The 18504-nt window shown below is 43.4% G+C and overlaps 1 protein-coding gene across 2 annotated transcripts in view; it reads left to right on the top strand.

Annotated features, from left to right (window-relative positions):
• The window catches only part of LOC123520204 (angiotensin-converting enzyme-like), a 37194-nt gene extending 19161 nt beyond the window's left edge, over nt 1–18033 (top strand). For both annotated transcript variants that reach the window (XM_045282265.1, XM_045282266.1), the window contains exons 3-13: nt 8585–8743; nt 9729–9900; nt 11026–11169; nt 11786–11977; nt 13142–13409; nt 13976–14083; nt 14745–14937; nt 15188–15354; nt 15611–15733; nt 16290–16450; nt 16932–18033. In XM_045282265.1, coding sequence (XP_045138200.1) covers nt 8585–8743; nt 9729–9900; nt 11026–11169; nt 11786–11977; nt 13142–13409; nt 13976–14083; nt 14745–14937; nt 15188–15354; nt 15611–15733; nt 16290–16450; nt 16932–17098 — 1854 coding nt within the window. In that variant the 3' untranslated portion in view covers nt 17099–18033. The remainder of the gene's footprint in view (nt 1–8584; nt 8744–9728; nt 9901–11025; nt 11170–11785; nt 11978–13141; nt 13410–13975; nt 14084–14744; nt 14938–15187; nt 15355–15610; nt 15734–16289; nt 16451–16931) is intronic.
• Nucleotides 18034–18504: the final 471 nt, after the last annotated feature.

Genomic DNA, 18504 nt, shown 5'->3' with positions numbered 1-18504 from the left:
TTTCTTTTCTTCTTTTCCTTTTTCATTCTTTTCTTTTTCTATTATCTTGGTTCTTTTTTAGGATTCAACTTCAATTCTTATTCATCACACAGAGTTTTGGGTTACCTATAACTTCCGTTCACCTTCCGATTAAGTAAAACTAATAACTATATAAATATGAGAAGAAAAAATATACAGACTAAACAAGGAAGGAATAAATACATAAAGAAAAAGAGAGAGAGAGAGAGAGAGAGAGAGAGAGAGAGAGAGAGAGAGAGAGAGAGAGAGAAAGAGAAATATAGATAGAGAAAACAAAGAAATAGATAGACAAGGACACAGAAAGATAAAAAAAAAACTTCTTTCCCTTTACTGTTTTTGAGAATAGTGAAAGCGACCCAATCCCACGTGGCGAGAAGCGCACAAAGGCAAACATACACTTCACGAAGCACATTAGCACATTACGCACCTCTTAGCACCTCTTGGTTGCACGCAGCGCCAGACAAACAATGTACACTTCTTCACACCTAACGAACGACAGATTACCTAGTTTGTTCCACGCACTGAATGATGATAATGGGAAGTTACCTCACACACCCCTTTCATTTTTCCAATAATAATAATAATAATAATAATAATAATAATAATAATAATAATAATAATAATAATAATAATAATAATAAGACAAGCATCAAAATCCGCATTATGAGTGTGGCCTTGTGACTCACGGCTTCCTGTGACTCACGTATACGAGGGAGAGACTTTGAGGCTGAGATGTGTTTGTTCACCTATTTTTTTTTTTTTTTTTTTTTTTTTTTTACATTACAAGGGCACTGGCCAAGGGCAAACACAGTGTTGGAAAAAAAAAAATCCCGCTGGTTGCCAGGCCCTGTTAAAAGAAAAGTAGAAAGAGAAAAAACAGAAAAATCTAAAAGGAGGGTCCAGTTAACGTAAGAGGTGTCTTGACACTCCTCTTTTGAAAGAGTTTAAGTCATAGGCAGGTGGAAATACAGACACAGGTAGAGAGTTCCAGAGTTTACCAGTGTAGGGAATGAAGGAGTGAAGATACTGGTTAACTCTTGCATTAGGAAGATGGACAGAATAGGGATGAGAAGAAGTAGAGAGTCTTGTGCAGCGAGGCCGCAGGAGGGGAAGGCATGCAGTTAGCAAGTTCAGAAGAGCAGACAGCATGAAAACAGCGGTAGAAGACAGATAAAGATGCAACATTGCGGCGGTGACTTAAAGAATCAAGACAGTCAGTTAGAGGAGAAGAGTTGATAAGACGAAAAGCTTTAGATTCCACCTTGTTTAGTAAAGCTGTGTGTGGATCCCCAGACATGAGAGCCATACTCCATACACGGGCGGATAAGGCCCTTGTACAGAGCAAGCAGCTGGGAGGAGAGAAAAATGGACGAAGACGCCATAGGACACCTAACTTCTTGGAAGCTGATTTAGCAAGAGTAGAGATGTGAAATTTCCAGTTTAGATTTTTAGTGAAGGATAGACCGAGTGTGTTTAATGTAGAGGAGAGGGAAGTTGAGTGTTATTGAAGAAGAGAGGATAGTTGTCTGGAAGGTTATGTCGAGTAGATAGTTGTAGAAATTGAGTTTTGAGGCATTGAACAAAACCAGGTTTTCTCTGCCCCAATCAGAAACAAGTGAAAGATCAGAAGTTAGGCGTCCTATAGCATCTCGCCTTGAGTCATTTAATTGTTGTTGGGTTGGGCGTCTGTTGAACGCTGTTGAATAATGCAGGGTGGTATCATCAGCATAGGAGTGGATAGGGCATTGAGTCAGATTTAGGAGATCATTGATGAATAATAGAAAGAGAGTGGGTGATAGGACAGAACCCTGTGGAACACCACTGTTGATAGTTTTAGGGAAGAACAGTGACCGTCTACTACAGCAGCAATAGAACGATCGGAAAGGAAACTGGAGATGAAGGTACAGAGAGAAGGATAGAATCCGTAGGAGGGTAGTTTAGAAATTAAAGATTTGTGCCAGACTCTATCGAAGGCTTTCGATATGTCAAGGCCGACAGCAAAGGTTTCACCGAAGTCCCTAAAGAGGATGACCAAGATTCAGTTAGGAAAGTAAGAAGATCACCAGTAGATCTGCCTTTACGGAAACCATACTGGCAATCAGAGAGAAGGTTGTGAGCTGATAGATGCCTCATTATCTTCCTATTAAGGATAGACTCAAAGGCTTTAGAAAGGCAGGAAATCAAAGCTATAGGGCGGTAGTTAGAAGGATTGGAGTGGTCACCTTTTTAGGGACAGGTTGAATGTGAGCAAACTTCCAGCAAGAAGGATAAATAGAAGTAGAGACACAGATGAAAGAGTTTGACCAGGCAGTGAGCGAGTTCGGAAGCACAGTTTTGAGAACAACAGGAGGGACTCCATCCGGACCGTAAGCCTTCCGAGAATCAAGGCCAGAGAGGGCCAGGAAAACGTCTTTATAAAGAATTTTAATTTTAGGGATGAAGTAGTCAGAGGGTGGAGGAGTAGGAGGAATATGCCCAGAATCATCCAAAGTTGAGTTGGTAGCAAAGGTTTGAGCGAAGAGTTCAGCTTTAGAAAAAGAAGAGACAGCTGTAGAGCCATCTGGATGAAGTAAAGGAGGGAAAGACGAAGAAGTAAAGTTGTTAGAGATATTATTGGCTAGATGCCAGAAATCTCGAGAGGAGTTAGAATTGGAAAGACTTTGACATTTTCTATTGATGAAAGAGTTTTTAGTAAGTTGGAGAATAGATTTGGCATGATTACGGGCAGAAATATATAGGGCATGAGTTTCAGCAGTTGGATGGCTACGGAACCGTTTGTGAGCCGCCTCTCTATCATTGACAGCACGAGAACAAGCAGAGTTAAACCAAGGCTTTTTAGCTTTAGGGTTAGAGAAAGTATGAGGAATGTATAGCTCCATGCCAGAGATAATCACCTCTGTTATGCGCTCGGCACAAAGAGAAGGATCTCTGACATGAAAACAATAATCATCCCAAGGAAATCAGAATAGTACTGCCTTAGTTCCTCCCACTTAGCAGAGTTAAAATGCCAGAAGCACCTCCGCTTAGGCGGGTCCTGAGGCTGCACTGGAGTGATAGAACTGGTAACGGAAATTAGATTGTGGTCGGAGGAGCCCAACGGAGAGGAAAGTTTAACAGAGTAAGCAGAAGGGTTGGAGGTTAGGAAAAGATCAAGAATGTTGGGCGTGTCTCCAAGGCGGTCAGGAATACGGGTAGGGAACTTCACTAGCTGCTCTAGGTCATGAAGGATAGCAAAGTTGAAGGTTTGTTCACCAGGTTGGTCAGTGAAAGAAGATGAAAGCCAAAGCTGGTGGTGAACATTGAAATCCCTAAAATGGAGATCTCAGCAAAAGGAAAGTGAGATAAGATGTGCTCCACCTTGGAAGTCAAATAGTCAAAGAATTTTACATAGTCAGAGGAGTTAGGTGAGAGGTATACAGCACAGATGAATTTAGTTAGAGAGTGACATTGAAGTCTTAGCCAGATGGTAGAAAATTCTGAAGATTCAAGATTGTGGGCACGAGAGCAAGTGGTGTCGTTACGCACGTATGCGCAACATCCAGCTTTGGATTGAAAATGAGGATAGAGCAAGTAGGAGTGTCTCATTCTTGATATTCAGCGCTAATGGTGATGTGACTTACCAATGCATGTGATCCATTTTAATGACATATAAACAGTAATATAGAACTGTTTAATACATCATATGTACTAAATTCCATTATACACCCAAACCGCTGGACGAGGGAAGGAGAGGGAGGGAGAAAAGGAATAACGAGGTGCAGCAGAAAGAGAAGGAGAAGGAGAAGGAGGAGGAGGAGGAGGAGGAGGAGGAGGAAGAGGAGGAAGAGAAGGAGTACAGGGAGGGAGATCGGGAGAAAACGAATATGAGGGCGGAAGGGAAAGAGCGACAGAGATAAACACAACATAAAGTAGGAAAGAGGTGTATAGTGAAACAAATCAGGGAAAGAAAACAGAAATGTGTGAGGAAAGAGGGCTAAAAGAACAAGAAGGAAGGAGAGGAGAGAGAAATAGAATGGAGAGAGAGAGAGAGAGAGAGAGAGAGAGAGAGAGAGAAATGGAGGTGGAGAGGTGCGCGAGACATGAGTGGAAAATAATACGAAGGAAGAAGAGAATAAGAGCAACAGGAGGATGAGATGGAGAAATGAAGTACATGGACCTTCTGATGTCAGTGGCGAGTGAGACGCACAATTGGACGTTGCTACAGGACTGAAAATTCTGATGGTGAGATATCAGCCTTTTTATTCATTCTACGCGGTGAGTGAGTGTGCATGACGGGAGCAGGTGGAGGGACATGGATGGTGCAAGGCTGATGATGAAACACTGTTGGATTCATTCAATGTAATTTGATTATGGGAAAATGGAACGAAAACTGGAAATTATATGCATGAGCTCATTTTCATCATAAGAACTTAGTCCTTCATTCTTCCCATTTACCATCACCACCACCACCACCACTACCACCACCATCACCGCCAACAGTTCCATGTACTGCCCTCTGCGTACATGCATTTAACATTTTCCCCTCTACACGGGGAATGGTTTACGCAACATTTCTTGCCGGAAAGCCAACCAACCTATCCCACCCACGAGCAGTGTGACGCCTTGAGAAAATCACCCGCCCACGACCCCGCTTGCCTCTCCAGCTACTCCCATTGTAGTACACCGCCTGCAAGGGCGTTACCTGATGGTGTGAAACAACGAGAAGCGAAGAGGAACGACTCCAATAACTAATGTGAATCACAATAACTCATTCTCGATCTTTTATCCGTGTCCTTATACCGCTCCCGTGCAAGGAGAGAGGCAGGTGAGGGCGGGGCCGGACTGGTAAATGGGCGTGAGCTCATAATGTTCAAAATACCATAAATATAAGAAGAAATGTTTGGAGCAACCAGGATGAGAAGTATTGTGACATCAGTCAGAGGTCGGCTATAATAAGCAGCATCCACTCTGACCTCAGCAAAGGGAAGGCCGGGAAATGCTGCATGACATCACAAACATTTTTTCTCTAGTGTGTGAACGAATCGCTCGAGGTATCTGATCGTTTCTGACGAGGGAGGAAGCGTGGGTCAAAATGCCAGGCAATGTTCAGAGAAAAATAATGAGACAAAAAAAAAGTTAAATACTGTCGGCATTACAGCAGACACACAAGCCTGTGCCGGGAATTTCTTTGAGCGTGGAAGGAAGCACGGGTCAGAATGTCAGATGATTACACCCAGAAAAATCGAATCATTGTGATAAGCCGCCGGCATTACAGCCTTCCGGATGAGGCAGCCTACGTAGTACTTCACAGAGATCGGAGAGCGCGGCGGCAAAGATTGGGACGCTGAACACACTTCCTTCACTTGATTAGGGAGACCTTGAGCCGTTTATCCCAGGACGGAAGGCAGCCGTGGCGTCACTCCGCGCTGGTATGGAGACGTGGATGTCAGCGAACATTACTGGGCGAAGGAAGAGGAGGAGGAGGAGGAGGAGATGACAATGCCCGGGTATCATGTCACGTACGACGCATGCTGAGCGAGTGACACGGAATGTTGGCGTGGTACTCAAAGGCAGAGAGTGTCATCGCAAGACCCATTGACACCTATACTCTCTCTCTCTCTCTCTCTCTCTCTCTCTCTCTCTCTCTCTCTCTCTCTCTCTCTCTCTCTCTCTCTCTCACACACACACACACACACACACACACACACACATACACACATACACATCCCATCCCTGTCCTTGGGATCATTACAACGTATATTTTTCCACCGAATGACGTCTTAAGTCTCGCTACACTGAGGCTGCAAAGTGTCTGATTCCGTCTTCTTGCCCTCCACTACCTCCTCCTCCTCCTTCTCCTCCTTCCCCTCTTCCCCCTCCTGCTTGGCCTTATTACAACCCCATCACCACTTTCGCTTCCTCTCCCTACCTTTGCTATCAATGTCCACTTCACGTCACCTAACCCACTAAAGTGGGTTGGCCCACTCAGTCTCAACCTTCACGCCTCCTCTCAAGGTCATACAACAACTGCGGTCATTTGTTTCCCTGCCACTAACACCCATTCTCACTCCCACATCTCATGTCATGCACACACTCCCCGCTAGCACATCCCTCACAGTACGAATTATTAAAGATTTTCTCCGCTACCTTTTGTACTTCACACACCAGCTATCCCTTCTCGTATGGCGATACTACTCCAGCTAAAAGTCGCAGGTCCGTATTCGTAACCCCTTCAGTATCATGACGCGTTTCCATATTCATTCTGCTTACTATTTGGTGATTTTATGCAGGTTCAGAAACTCATGTGTGTGATTAAAATAGTGAAGACTGGCCACTAATCTTCTGACCTCCATAGACCCTTCCTAATGTCAATAAAATGGTCTAGTTGTACCCAAAACTCAAGGTAAAATGTGTCCCAGTACTGAAGGGGTTAAAGGTTTTCATGTTCTTTATATAGTATCTCGAGTAATTTCAGTATCCTCTCGCTGAAATGGTAAAGGTTTCTAATTGTTTTCGTGGTTTTTAGTGATGGTTCACCAATAATTCAGCATAGTTTAGCTGTGGAAAAGAAAGCAAACATTAAACATCTCGACTAATCATATGAGGCTTTTTTAAGATAAGACTAGAAAATGTCATGTTCTTACTCGATAGCCACATTTACAGCAACAAACTTTACTCTCCACACTTCCACTTCCATTCCACTCTACTAGTAATCACTCGGGGCCTTTAAAATAAGTCATGACAAGAGAAGAAAGTATTTAAGAGTACAGACCACACATCTACTTCAATCTTCTCAAATCTTCCCTCTCCACTTCCCCTCCGCTCCAGGATACACCGCCGCCACCCACACACTTCCAGGTGTACAGACGCTAGACCCAAGATTCCTCAGAGACATCGCCTATGGGACAAGTTCGTGCTTATCTATCCGGTTAATCAATTGTTTTTCGATTGTCTTTTATGTTCTTATCCCATCTCTCTCTCTCTCTCTCTCTCTCTCTCTCTCTCTCTCTCTCTCTCTCTCTCTCTACCAACCATCCGCTCATCCGCCCACTACCCATATCTATGCTATTCAGACACCATATTCGTACGCTGCATCACTCCCACCTTTCTTTCTTTCTCTCTTTTTTTTCTCTTTTCTATCTCTCTTCCCATTCTTTCTTTTTTAAATTCCTAACTGTCATGAACATCACAAGAGAGAGAGAGAGAGAGAGAGAGAGAGAGGGGAGGACTCAGTGGGGAGAGGGGGAGTGTGTCCAAGAAAGATAATTATAACTTGTTGCCACATGACGAATAGGTTAAAAATTCCTCCTTTCTCTTCTTCATTACTTCCAGCATCAAGAAGCGACGGCCGCGAGAAGGAACGCCGCGCAGACTCATTTCCCTCATTGTTCAAGGGGTGACTGCAGCGTTCTCTATTATCCTTAGTCATTTTCTTGTGTCCTCGTCATCAACACATGGGGGGGCCTTTTATTCTGTTATCCCTCCTACGCCCTTTACACAATCTTCCTCTAGCTATTGTCAGTATTTTCAAAGCCCTTCCTCTCTTCTCTCCCTTATCTCCTCTTCCTCCTTCTCCTCCTCCTCCTCCTCCTCTTCCTCTTCTTCTTCTTCTTCTTCTTCTTCTTCTTTTCTTCCAGCTGGCATGTTTGTACGTACGTAGGCGTGGTTGTACGGTGGTCAAGGTCACGAATATTATTGTACGTGTGTGTGTGGGTGTGACGGCTTCTGTTTCCTGTTGTCTCCTTCGCCTCCTCCCCCTCTCCCTCCCTCCTCCATCTCCCTTCACCCGCATCTCTTATTGCCTCTCTTCCACATATCCACACTTCTCTTCCCATCCCTCCCCTCTCCCAGTTCTACATCTCATTTCCCCTCCTCCTCCTCCTCCTCTTCTTCTTCTTCTTCTTCTTCTTCTTCTTCTTCTTCTTCTTCTTCTTCTTCTTCTTCTTCTTCTTCTTCTCCTCCTCCTCCTCCTCCTCCTCCTCCTCCTCGTCGTCGTTCCCTTTCACCCTTGCCATTTTTCTTTTTTTTTTATCTCCTCTCTTCCATATCTCCACGCTTCCCCTCTTTTCTTATTCCAACTCTACCTCCTATTATTCTCTTTCCTTTTCACACACACACACACACACACACACACACACACACACACACACACACACACACACCACTCAACAATGAAAACAATGTACCATTCTGATGCACATACAAAAAAAAATACACGTACAGATGATCGAACAGAACATAATACTACATGAAGACCTTGTGTAGGTGTGTTGCATGTGCGTGGTGGGTGGGTGTAGGAGAAGAGCTAGGGAGTGGGTGGGGAGAGGAAGGGAAGGGGTGCTGGGTTGAGAGAAAAAGGAAAAGGGAAATTATTACGTAATTATATCCGTCCTTCGTAACGCTTCCAGATTTTATTTCAAATTGTCTGTTTTGAGGAGGAGGAGGAGGAGGAGGATTAGGGTGAGGGGATGTGGTTCTGAGTTCAATGTCTTCATTATCGAAACCAAAACACTGAGAGTCATATTCTTCTATCCTTTGAGCTCTAGCCATCAGTAACCACCGTTCCTATGCACTTCTCTCCCCGCAGCTGGCGCAACAGATGGAGTGGGCCAAGTTCCATCGCGAGAAGTGGACAGAGGCAACGAGTTTCGCTTGGAAGAACTTCACTAACCCAGACGTGAGGAGAATGTTCTCTTTCCTCACCGTGCTGGGCAAAGTGGCGCTACCCAAGGAGAAGATGCAGGAGGTATGGAACATGGGAACAGAAGTAGAAAAAAATAGGAGAAGGAAGAGGAGGAGGAGGAGGTGAATGAAGACAAGAATTAGGTAAATAGAAGGAGGAGCAGGAGGAAGAGAGAAGTGGTGAACGATGACCACAACTAAGGGATATGGAGAAGGAAGCGACGGGGATTGAGGAGGTATGGAACATGGCAACAGAGGGAGAAAAGGAGGAAAAGAAAGAGAAGAAAAAAATGAACTAAGACAAGAACTAGAGAAATAAGAGGAGGAGCAGGAGGAGAAGAATCAGGTAATGGCCGGACACTAGAACTAAGGGATATAGAGGAGGAGGAGGAGGAGGAGGAGGAGACAGATATAGAGAATGAGAGTGAAGGCAAGGGCAAAGTAAATAGGAGGACCAGGAGATAAACCGAAATATAGAATGAAAACGAAGATAAGGGCTAGGAAAGAATGAAGAGGAGATCATAAATAAATAGGAGCAGACGTGGTTGATGTTATTCCTAATACTGATAAAAATATGAGATTCTAAAGATGCATAACCAAACATTACTAGAGATAACTGGCCTTATTTTTTTTATTTTACTTAATTATTTGTTTATTTATTTGATTTACTTTTATCTTATTTGTTGTTGCTGTTGTTGTTGTTGTTGTTGTTGTTGTTCCTGCCGTTGTTGTTGGGATTTATAGGAGAAAGGAATGAATGATAAGATAACGGACTTCTTTCTTTCTTCTTTCAAGTCTATGACCTTCCTCTCTCTCTCTCTCTCTCTCTCTCTCTCTCTCTCTCTCTCTCTCTCTCTCTCTCTCTAGCAAAAAAAAAAAATAAATAACATCAATACTACCTAATACTGATAACGATAATAATAGCATATGGCAGATTTCCACATAATAAACTACTATAATAATGATAAATAAATTAACTAATACAACAACAACAACAACAACAACAACAACAGCAGCAACATTACACTCTCTCCCCCCGTGCGGCACAGCTGACGGAGCTCCTGCAGAGTATGAAGACGATCTACTCCACGGCCAAGATCTGCCGCTACGACTCCAGACTGCGCAGACTCCCCAGCGGTGACTACGACTACTTCAGCGACTTCGATGCCATGGACAGTGACAACGAGATCCCCTGCATCCCCTCCCTCAGCCTGGAACCCCGTGAGAGAGAGAGAGAGAGAGAGAGAGAGAGAGAGAGAGAGAGAGAGAGAGAGAGAGAGAGAGAGAGAGAGAGAGAGAGAGAGAGAGAGAGAGAGAGAGAGAGAGAGAGAGAGAGAGAGAGAGAGAGAGAGAGAGAGAGTGTGTGTGTGTGTGTGTGTGTGTGTGTGTGTGTGTGATTCACTGTTTGATCTGCTGCAGTCTCTGACGAGACAGCCAGACGTTACCCTACGGAACGAGCTCAGAGCTCATTGTTTCCGATCTTCGGATAGGCCTGAGACCATGCACACCACACACCGGGACAACAAGGTCACAACTCCTCGATTTACATCCCGTACCTACTCACTGCTAGGTAAACAGGGGCTACACGTGAAAGGAGACACACCCAAATATCTCCACCCGGCCGGGGAATCGAACCCCGGTCCTCTGGCTTGTGAAGCCAGCGCTCTAACCACTGTGTGTGTGTGTGTGTGTGTGTGTGTGTGTGTGTGTGTGTGTGTGTGTGTGTGTGTGTGTGTGTGTGTGTGTGTGCTTCTTTGTGTGCGTTTTCAACCCTAAACTAACATCATTCATCACAAATATAAGTGAACGGATGAACACTTTAATTAGCAAATCCGTCCATTCTTTTGTTTTGCCACCATCATGTCCTCAAAAGTCAATGTTGATAGAAATGCTGCCTTTTCTTCTGCATCCCGGTAGAGGCAACAATGGGATGATTCAACAGACAAAGGGGAAAAAATTCACTTTCTTTGCTTTTCACCGTTACAGTTAACATAATGGAATGATATGTAAGAAAAGATCAATTTGTAATGGAAACCTCCTCGATTTATTCCTTTCATCTTATTTTTCTCATCCTCCCCGCCCTCCTCGTCTTTCTCCTTCTTCTTCTTCCTCTTCCTTCTTATCCTCCTCTTACTTTGCCTCCGCCTCCTCCTCCTCCTTCTTATTCTTCTTCTTCTTATTATTATTATTATCATTATTATTATCTTCTTCCTCCTCCTCCTCCTCCTCCTCCTCCTCCTCCTTCATTTTTTTTCGTCTTCACAGTTAACTATCACTATAAAAAACGAAACAATAAGATAAATCACTAAAGAAAAACGCTTACATTTCTTCCTCTCCCGCCCCCAGACCTGACTAACATCATGTCCACCTCGCGGGATCCATCTGAGCTGCGCTACGTGTGGCGGGCGTGGCGGGAGGTTGCCGGGAAGCCCCTTCGTCAGCAGTACCTCCGCTTCGTCGACCTAGCGAACGAGGCAGCCAAACTAAACGGTGTGTGTGTGTGTGTGTGTGTGTGTGTGTGTGTGTTAGTCCTACCATGTTTTTCTTTTTATTTATTATTGTCCAGTGTCTTCTATTCGTTCAATCTCCACTCCGCCATCTATCCACTTCTCCTCCATCGTCCACAATAATTCTTCCTTCTTTTCATCTATCCCCATTCGTCATTTAAGCTTTTCCAATCTTACCATCTCCACTACCCTCTAAACATCACCATCTCTCTATTCTCTCCAAAAGTAACATCTCTCCAGGCCCTCCATATCTCCAAACCTTCGTTCCGTCTCTCCAGAAACTCTCCATCTCTCTTAACTCTTCGTATCTCCAAAATCTTCCTTCCATTTCTCCAAACCCTCCATATCCTCAAAATCTTTCCTCCATATCTCCAAAACCTTTCCTTCCATCTCTCCAAACACTCCATCTCTCCAAAACTTTCCCTCTATCTCTCCAAGCCTTCCATCTCTCCAAAACCTTCCCTCCATCTCTCCAAACTCTCCATATATCTCTCCAACTCATCCTTCCCTCCAAACGATCATCCTTTCTAACCCATCTCTTGGAAACACTCATTCTTTCTTCACTTCCTCCAATACCCTCAAGTTGTGCATCTCTCCAGGTTTCAACGACGCCGGGGAGTACTGGAGGAGTGAGTACGAGGTTGACAACTTCGAGGAGCAGCTGGAGGTGTTGTGGGAGAAGCTGCGGCCCCTGTACCAGCAGCTGCACGCCTACGTCAGGGCAAAGCTGGTCGATAACTACGGAGAGACGGTGGTGCCCAGAAACGGTCCCATTCCGGCGCATTTACTCGGTTCGTTTTTATTTTGTTTTATTTATTTATTCATCCATCTATCTATTTCTAATTTTATTTATTTCATTTATTTTTTACTCAGCCCCTTCAATGCGCATTTTCCTATTCATCTCGACTTTTATACAGCTTCAAATACTTACGTTGGGATCAGAATAGTGAAAACTCTGGCTATTAACATTCTGCCTACCCTGGACCTCCCTTATCTAAATAAAATCGTCTAATCATGCCCAAAACTCATGGCAAAAAATGTGTTCCAGAACTGAAAGGGTTAAGGTCTTTGCTTTACAACTGGGCTTTTATTTTTCATTCCTACTTCCGCATTCATATCTTATTACCCCTCTTTCCATAACCCTCGGCCTTACCAACACCCACTTCAACCTTCCGCGTGCCTGCGTCGCTTTCTATCCTTCACCAGCTTCCTCTCTCACTTCCTTGCTCCTCGCAGTGCCGTAATTATGGTTCTGTTACACCGCCAGGGTTCAGTCAATCAAACCAATCCTTCCCCTTCCTCCATCACAACACTTCGTCATTGCATCAGAAAACAAAACAAACTCTCCAATAATATTCTCTACAACAGTGATTTGCTACTGATGGTAATAGCGATTATTCATTACCATTTTTTTTCAATTATCCTACTCTTTAATCTTTTATTACGTTTTCTTTTTCTATTACTATTATTATTTTACTATAATAGCGTTTCTTTCCCTCGATACGCTCTAAAAAGCTTCTCGCAGAATTCAAGCTCCGTGTAAACGCACAAACCTCTGCAGGTGTTATTTTCATGCACACTCCACCCAGTAATGTTAGTAGTCACTCCTCACTTTATTATACTTATTCTTTTGCACACTTCTTCCTCTGTGGCATACAATGGGTTCCACCTTGAAGAAGTCAGATTAAAAAATAAGAAAAAAAAAAGGAAATATTCTGAAGTAAAGCTGTAAATAAATGGAAAAGACTCAATAATCAGGTTGTTAACTCATCATTACAGAGCTTTAACAGAAAATTAGACCAATCTACAGATAAAGATGATTTGTATAGGTATGCTTCAGACAAGGAATACTTCGTGTAAACCTGACTTCTTGCAGTTTTCCTCAATATTCTAATGTCCTTATGTTCTAATTCCCTAAACTCATTAATGTCTGTGTCTCGTCCATTCCTCTTTAGGCAACATGTGGGCACAGACTTGGACCAACGTGATGAATCTAACCATACCATTCCGAGGACGCACCACTGTGGATGTCACCAACGCACTGCGGAGCCAAGGCTACACCCCGCTCGCCATGTTCCGCCTGGCCGAGGAATTCTTCACCTCGCTGGGACTCGAACCTATGCCCATTTCCTTCTGGCAAAACTCACTCTTCCAGAAGCCAACGGACAGAGAGGTGGTGTGTCATGCCTCCGCGTGGGACTTTTGCAATGGTTTTGATTACAGGTAAGCTACGGTGTGGGTGTGTTTGTGTGTGTGTGTGTGTGTGTGTGTGTGTGTGTGTGTGTGTGTGTGTGTGTGTGTGTGTGTGTGTGTGTGTATTTACCTAGTTGTATTTACCTAGTTGTAGTTTTACAGGGCCTGGGCTTTATGCTCGTGTGGCCCCGTCTCTCTCTCTCTCTCTCTCTCTCTCTCTCTCTCTCTCTCTCTCTCTCTCTCTCTCTCTCTCTCTCTCTCTCTCTCTCTCTGTATGGGTGTGTGTGTGTGTGTGTGTGTGTGTGTGTGTGTGTGTGTGTGTGTGTGTGTGTGTGTGTGTGTGTGTGTGTGTGTTCAGTTTTGACAGTTTATTGATCCAAAGTACTGTACATCATCAAAACAAATCCTAATCATGAAATAAATACACATATAACAATGCAGCGAATCACGTTCAAATACCATCTTAAACCCGAAAACAAAATACTTCTCTGAATGAAAACTAAAAACTATCACACAAAGGTAAGAGAAAAAAAAAAACATTAAAAATACCCAAAACAAACAAATTAAATTCAAATCCTAATGAAACACCCCTGCAGAATCAAGCAGTGCACGGAGGTGACTACAGAGTACCTGTTCACCACGCACCACGAGATGGGCCACATTCAGTACGACCTGCAGTATCGCAACCAGCCCTTCGTCTTCAGGTGGGTCGACTCATTAGTAGATACGTACTTAGAAACGCTTTGCTCTCTCTCATTAACCCGAGGTTCTAATCAACATCATCAACGAATAAGTCTCTCTCTCTCTCTCTCTCTCTCTCTCTCTCTCTCTCGTTTCATTTTAACTTTTCTCTTTAGCTTTTTTTCCTCTCACAGACCTCTTTCTGTTCCCTTTGCTTCCTTCTCCCACTCTTCATTCTCTACGTCTTTCTTTATTTTCTATAATATTGGTCTATATTATGTATTGTTGATATTTTCTTTATCAACATTCACGTTTTCCTTTAGTGTCTTTCTCAGTCCTAAATGAATATATATATATATATATATATATATATATATATATATATATATATATATATATATATATATATATATATATATCTTCCGCTTCATTCTCCTACTCATCTGCTCCTCCAGTTTTTTCTTTTCTTTTTTGCAATGTTCCTTGATCTACTTTGTTATTAATTATTTTTTTCCCTCCGCCAACATTCACGTGTTCCTTAACGGTCTTCTTACAACCTTATTTATATATTTTTTCGCCTTCCTCTCCCACTCCTTGATATGCTTCTCCACGTTTTCCTTTATTTTTCTATTCCAATATCTAACCTTCGTCATCATTTAACTAGCCCTTCGTCGCTCCTGACAGAGACGGCGCCAACCCAGGATTCCACGAGGCAGTCGGGGACGTCATGGCGCTGTCCGCATCCACGCCACGCCACCTGCAGGCAGTCGGTCTTCTCGATAACGTGGATGAGTCCTTCGAAACTGATATTAACTTCCTTTACGCCATGGCCCTCGACAAGATCGCATTCCTGCCCTTCGGATACCTGATGGATAAGGTGCGTGGCGTTAAAGTATCGAATGCAATAACTTTTCCACTTGTCTACATTGTTATCTGTGAGCTACATAATTAACCTTCCTTGCGAGTCATTATGTTCTCCCTCTTCCTCGCACGATTACAAAGTACACTTATAACAAACAAAATGCCTCGAATTACTGGAATGAACTTGTTACTGTCCTTGTCTAAGTATTATTCGCGCCTGATCTGACTAACGAGGCCGACCCGTGCTTGCCTCCATCCTCCCACAGTGGCGGTGGGAGGTGTTCAGGGGAGACACCACTTCCTCCAACCTCAACACTCGCTGGTGGGACATGCGGCTCTCCATCCAAGGAGTCTCACCTCCCGTGCCCAGGAGTGAAGAGGACTTCGACCCGGGCGCGAAGTTCCATGTGCCTGCTAATGTGCCTTACGTCAGGTGAGCCGCACACCTGTCCTGCCTGTGTCCCTCACCGGTTAACTTGCAGAGGGAAAAAGAGTTTTATCAGTCATAAAGTAACAAGGTCTCTCTCTCTCTCTCTCTCTCTCTCTCTCTCTCTCTCTCTCTCTCTCTCCATTTAATTAGTTTAGCGTGTTTCCATCATCATGAAACTGATGATTGAGGATTTTTTTTTTTTTTTCGCCTTCATCGTCCGACATACAGCTTCCCATTTTCCTCTTGGTTCCTCCGTCAGGTACTTCGTGAGTTTCATCATTCAGTTCCAGTTCCACTCCGAGCTGTGTAAGGCTGCGGGCCACCAGGGGCCACTCCACCGGTGTGACATCTACCGCTCTCAAAGAGCCGGCAAGTTGCTGAGGTGAGGGTAATCATGTCACCTATTCGTCTTTTGTCTTTTGAGCTGCTATCATACACACGACTGCAAACTTATCCAGTTAGCACCAGTCCCTCATTCTTCCACTCTTCTTAGATCCCTTGAGTCATTCTCATCCGGACGACTTCCCCAGTTCTAATGTTCTATTACTTTAGTCCAAGCTCAGAAATATTCACCTATTCTTATACTTTTTTATTTAGTTGGGACCCCAGTAATAGTAACACCACTTTATTCATTTTGATTAATTGACATGATTAGATGGTAGGAGATTCCAATTTCAGGACATATGGATGAAGCCAGAATATTAATCCAAAATCTAGATAAGAATAATAGTTTGTGGCAAGAAGACGCCACCGCCTGAGGTAACTAAAATGTAACCCGGATAGCAATGCGCATGAAAAAAAATAAAAAAAAAAATTGGGAGAAAAGTGTAAAATAAAGAATCGTTGATTTCACTGCTTTTAACGAAAGTGCGGCATTAATGGCACGCTCATCTACATATGCATTGCAGTGATCAGGACCTTCCCCTTCCTTCATACAGAGATGTATTGTCCTTGGGCAAGTCACGGCCGTGGACAGAGGCGCTGCAGCGACTGACTGGCGGCAAAAGCAACACATTAGACGTGGAACCCATTCTGGAATACTTCGCACCCCTCCAGTCGTGGCTGGAGTCTCAAAACAGAGGACAACTTATCGGATGGAGTAAGTAATATGCATATATTCCTCGTTTTCTTCCTATTCCCCAAGGTCTATGTCGGTACTGCGGATGGTTAACTATTCTCACTATTTCTGTGCCTTCGCTTGGGTTCACCATAACAGTGGGATCTCTCATGGCCAAGTGAGTAATGCATTTCTTAACCTACAAAAACCGAAAACTCAACTCAGATTACTTTCAGGCACCTGGAGACAGTTCCTTGTCTTATCTTTTAATCATTGAAGCAGTTCATGGCTGAGGAAGCAATTTCCCATTGTGGCAATCACACTTAGTTATTAAAATCCACAAATACAAAGACAAGACTCTCAAACATCAGGCTATGGAAGCCGCCAAAATAAAATAAATGATACTAACATAAATATAAGAAACCTTCACAATCACAAAAAATACACAATAAAATGCAGCAAAACACACACACACACACACACACACACACAGCCCACTAACCATTTTTTCCACGTGATGCAGGGGAGAGCGAGGCCATCGTGCAGCCCATCACCACCTCCAGTTTATCCATGATCACGGGCGTCATCCTGGCCTGCATCGCCGTGCTGCTGCTGCTGGCCCTCATCTTCATCGTCGTCAGGAGAGTGGTGCGGTCAGGCAAAGCCAAGACCCCGACGCAAGGCACATGAAACCACGCCGACAATCCGAAATCCGAGGAAAAGATCATCGAGGAAGATTTAGGGACCATCTAGATCACGCCGACCGAGGCTTGTAGTTTACTGTGTTTCTAGAGATTCACGTGTACTCCCGATCTTCCTTCTGCACTGTGTGACTATTTCGACGTAAGATACGGGGAAAAACACAAAATACGAGTGCGAGTGAAAATGTGTGTGTGTTTACTACTGCGATGCAAGGACAGACTGAGCCTACTGACACTGAGAAATCGGTGCTTCGAGTTGGTCCCGACGATCTTTCTCGAAACGAAACGAACCATACGTAATTAGTCTAAAGAAAAGGAAACTCCAGATTATTAAAAGCGATGCCAAGCGTATTTTGGAAGAGATTTGCATTGAAAAGTTAATACATGCAATATTTTTTCTCTCTCTCTCTCTCTATCATTGACCGTTTCCTCTTTTCCAAAATCTCCAAAGCTCCGGATCCGACTCACCAGCTCAACAGTTTCCATTTAGTAATTGGTTTGTGAAATGCACCTGTTTCAATTTCTTCCTCGAATTTTGGATATGTCGGACTGTCGTTATGAATGTGAATTGCGTGTGTGTGTGTGTGTGTGTGTGTGTGTGAGAGAGAGAGAGAGATTGGGTGGGGAGGAGGGGAAGTTGTTAGAATACAGGAAATGTTTTTTTTAATTCTAGTGATCACTGTTGAGAGAGAGAGAGAGAGAGAGAGAGAGAGAGAGAGAGAGAGAGAGAGAGAGATTCTTATGGTAGTACCTGAGGTAAGATGTATAAAATACGTGTTGAATTAGCTGACTTTCCTTGAATATAAAATATCCTTGCTGGCTAGGAACTTAGGAATAAAAGAACGATAATATGATGTTTGAAAATAATATAATGTAACGTGTGTATGAATGAGGAGCTAGAATAATAAAGGTGCATAAAAAGGATAAGTGGACTGTTTTAATATCATTGCCATGGAGTTCAGTAAATGATTAAGGGTTTTAGAGAAGCCACAAAACTCATGATATTACCAAGAGACTGGTGGGTGCTGAAAATCTCTGAAACAGGTGCAAGGAAATGAGTTGAGATACCACCGAGACATAAAACAGGGACTTTACACTACAATGACATAGCTGGGATAGATATTAAGCAGAAAGGATATGGATATACATTAGAGTGCAAAATACCAATAAGTAGTCAGCTGCAAGAGTTTAACATTTTGCAAAGTATTCATTCCAGTAATGCCAGTGATGTAACATAGTGCCACAGAGATTTACATCTTGTTGGTAACTCACTTGTTGCATCAAGAAATGGCTAAAGATGATCAAGTATGGATCAGGAATTTTTGTCAGCCAGTTTATCACTAAGTGTCAAGGTATTATACTTTGCCTGATGGTCTTGGGAAGGGTCCTCAACAG

This window comes from Portunus trituberculatus, chromosome 46 (assembly GCF_017591435.1).
Source record: "Portunus trituberculatus isolate SZX2019 chromosome 46, ASM1759143v1, whole genome shotgun sequence".
NCBI classification, from domain to species: Eukaryota; Metazoa; Arthropoda; class Malacostraca; order Decapoda; family Portunidae; genus Portunus; species Portunus trituberculatus.
Note: the sequence above shows the minus strand (reverse complement) of the source record. Positions and strands in the feature narration are given on the sequence as shown.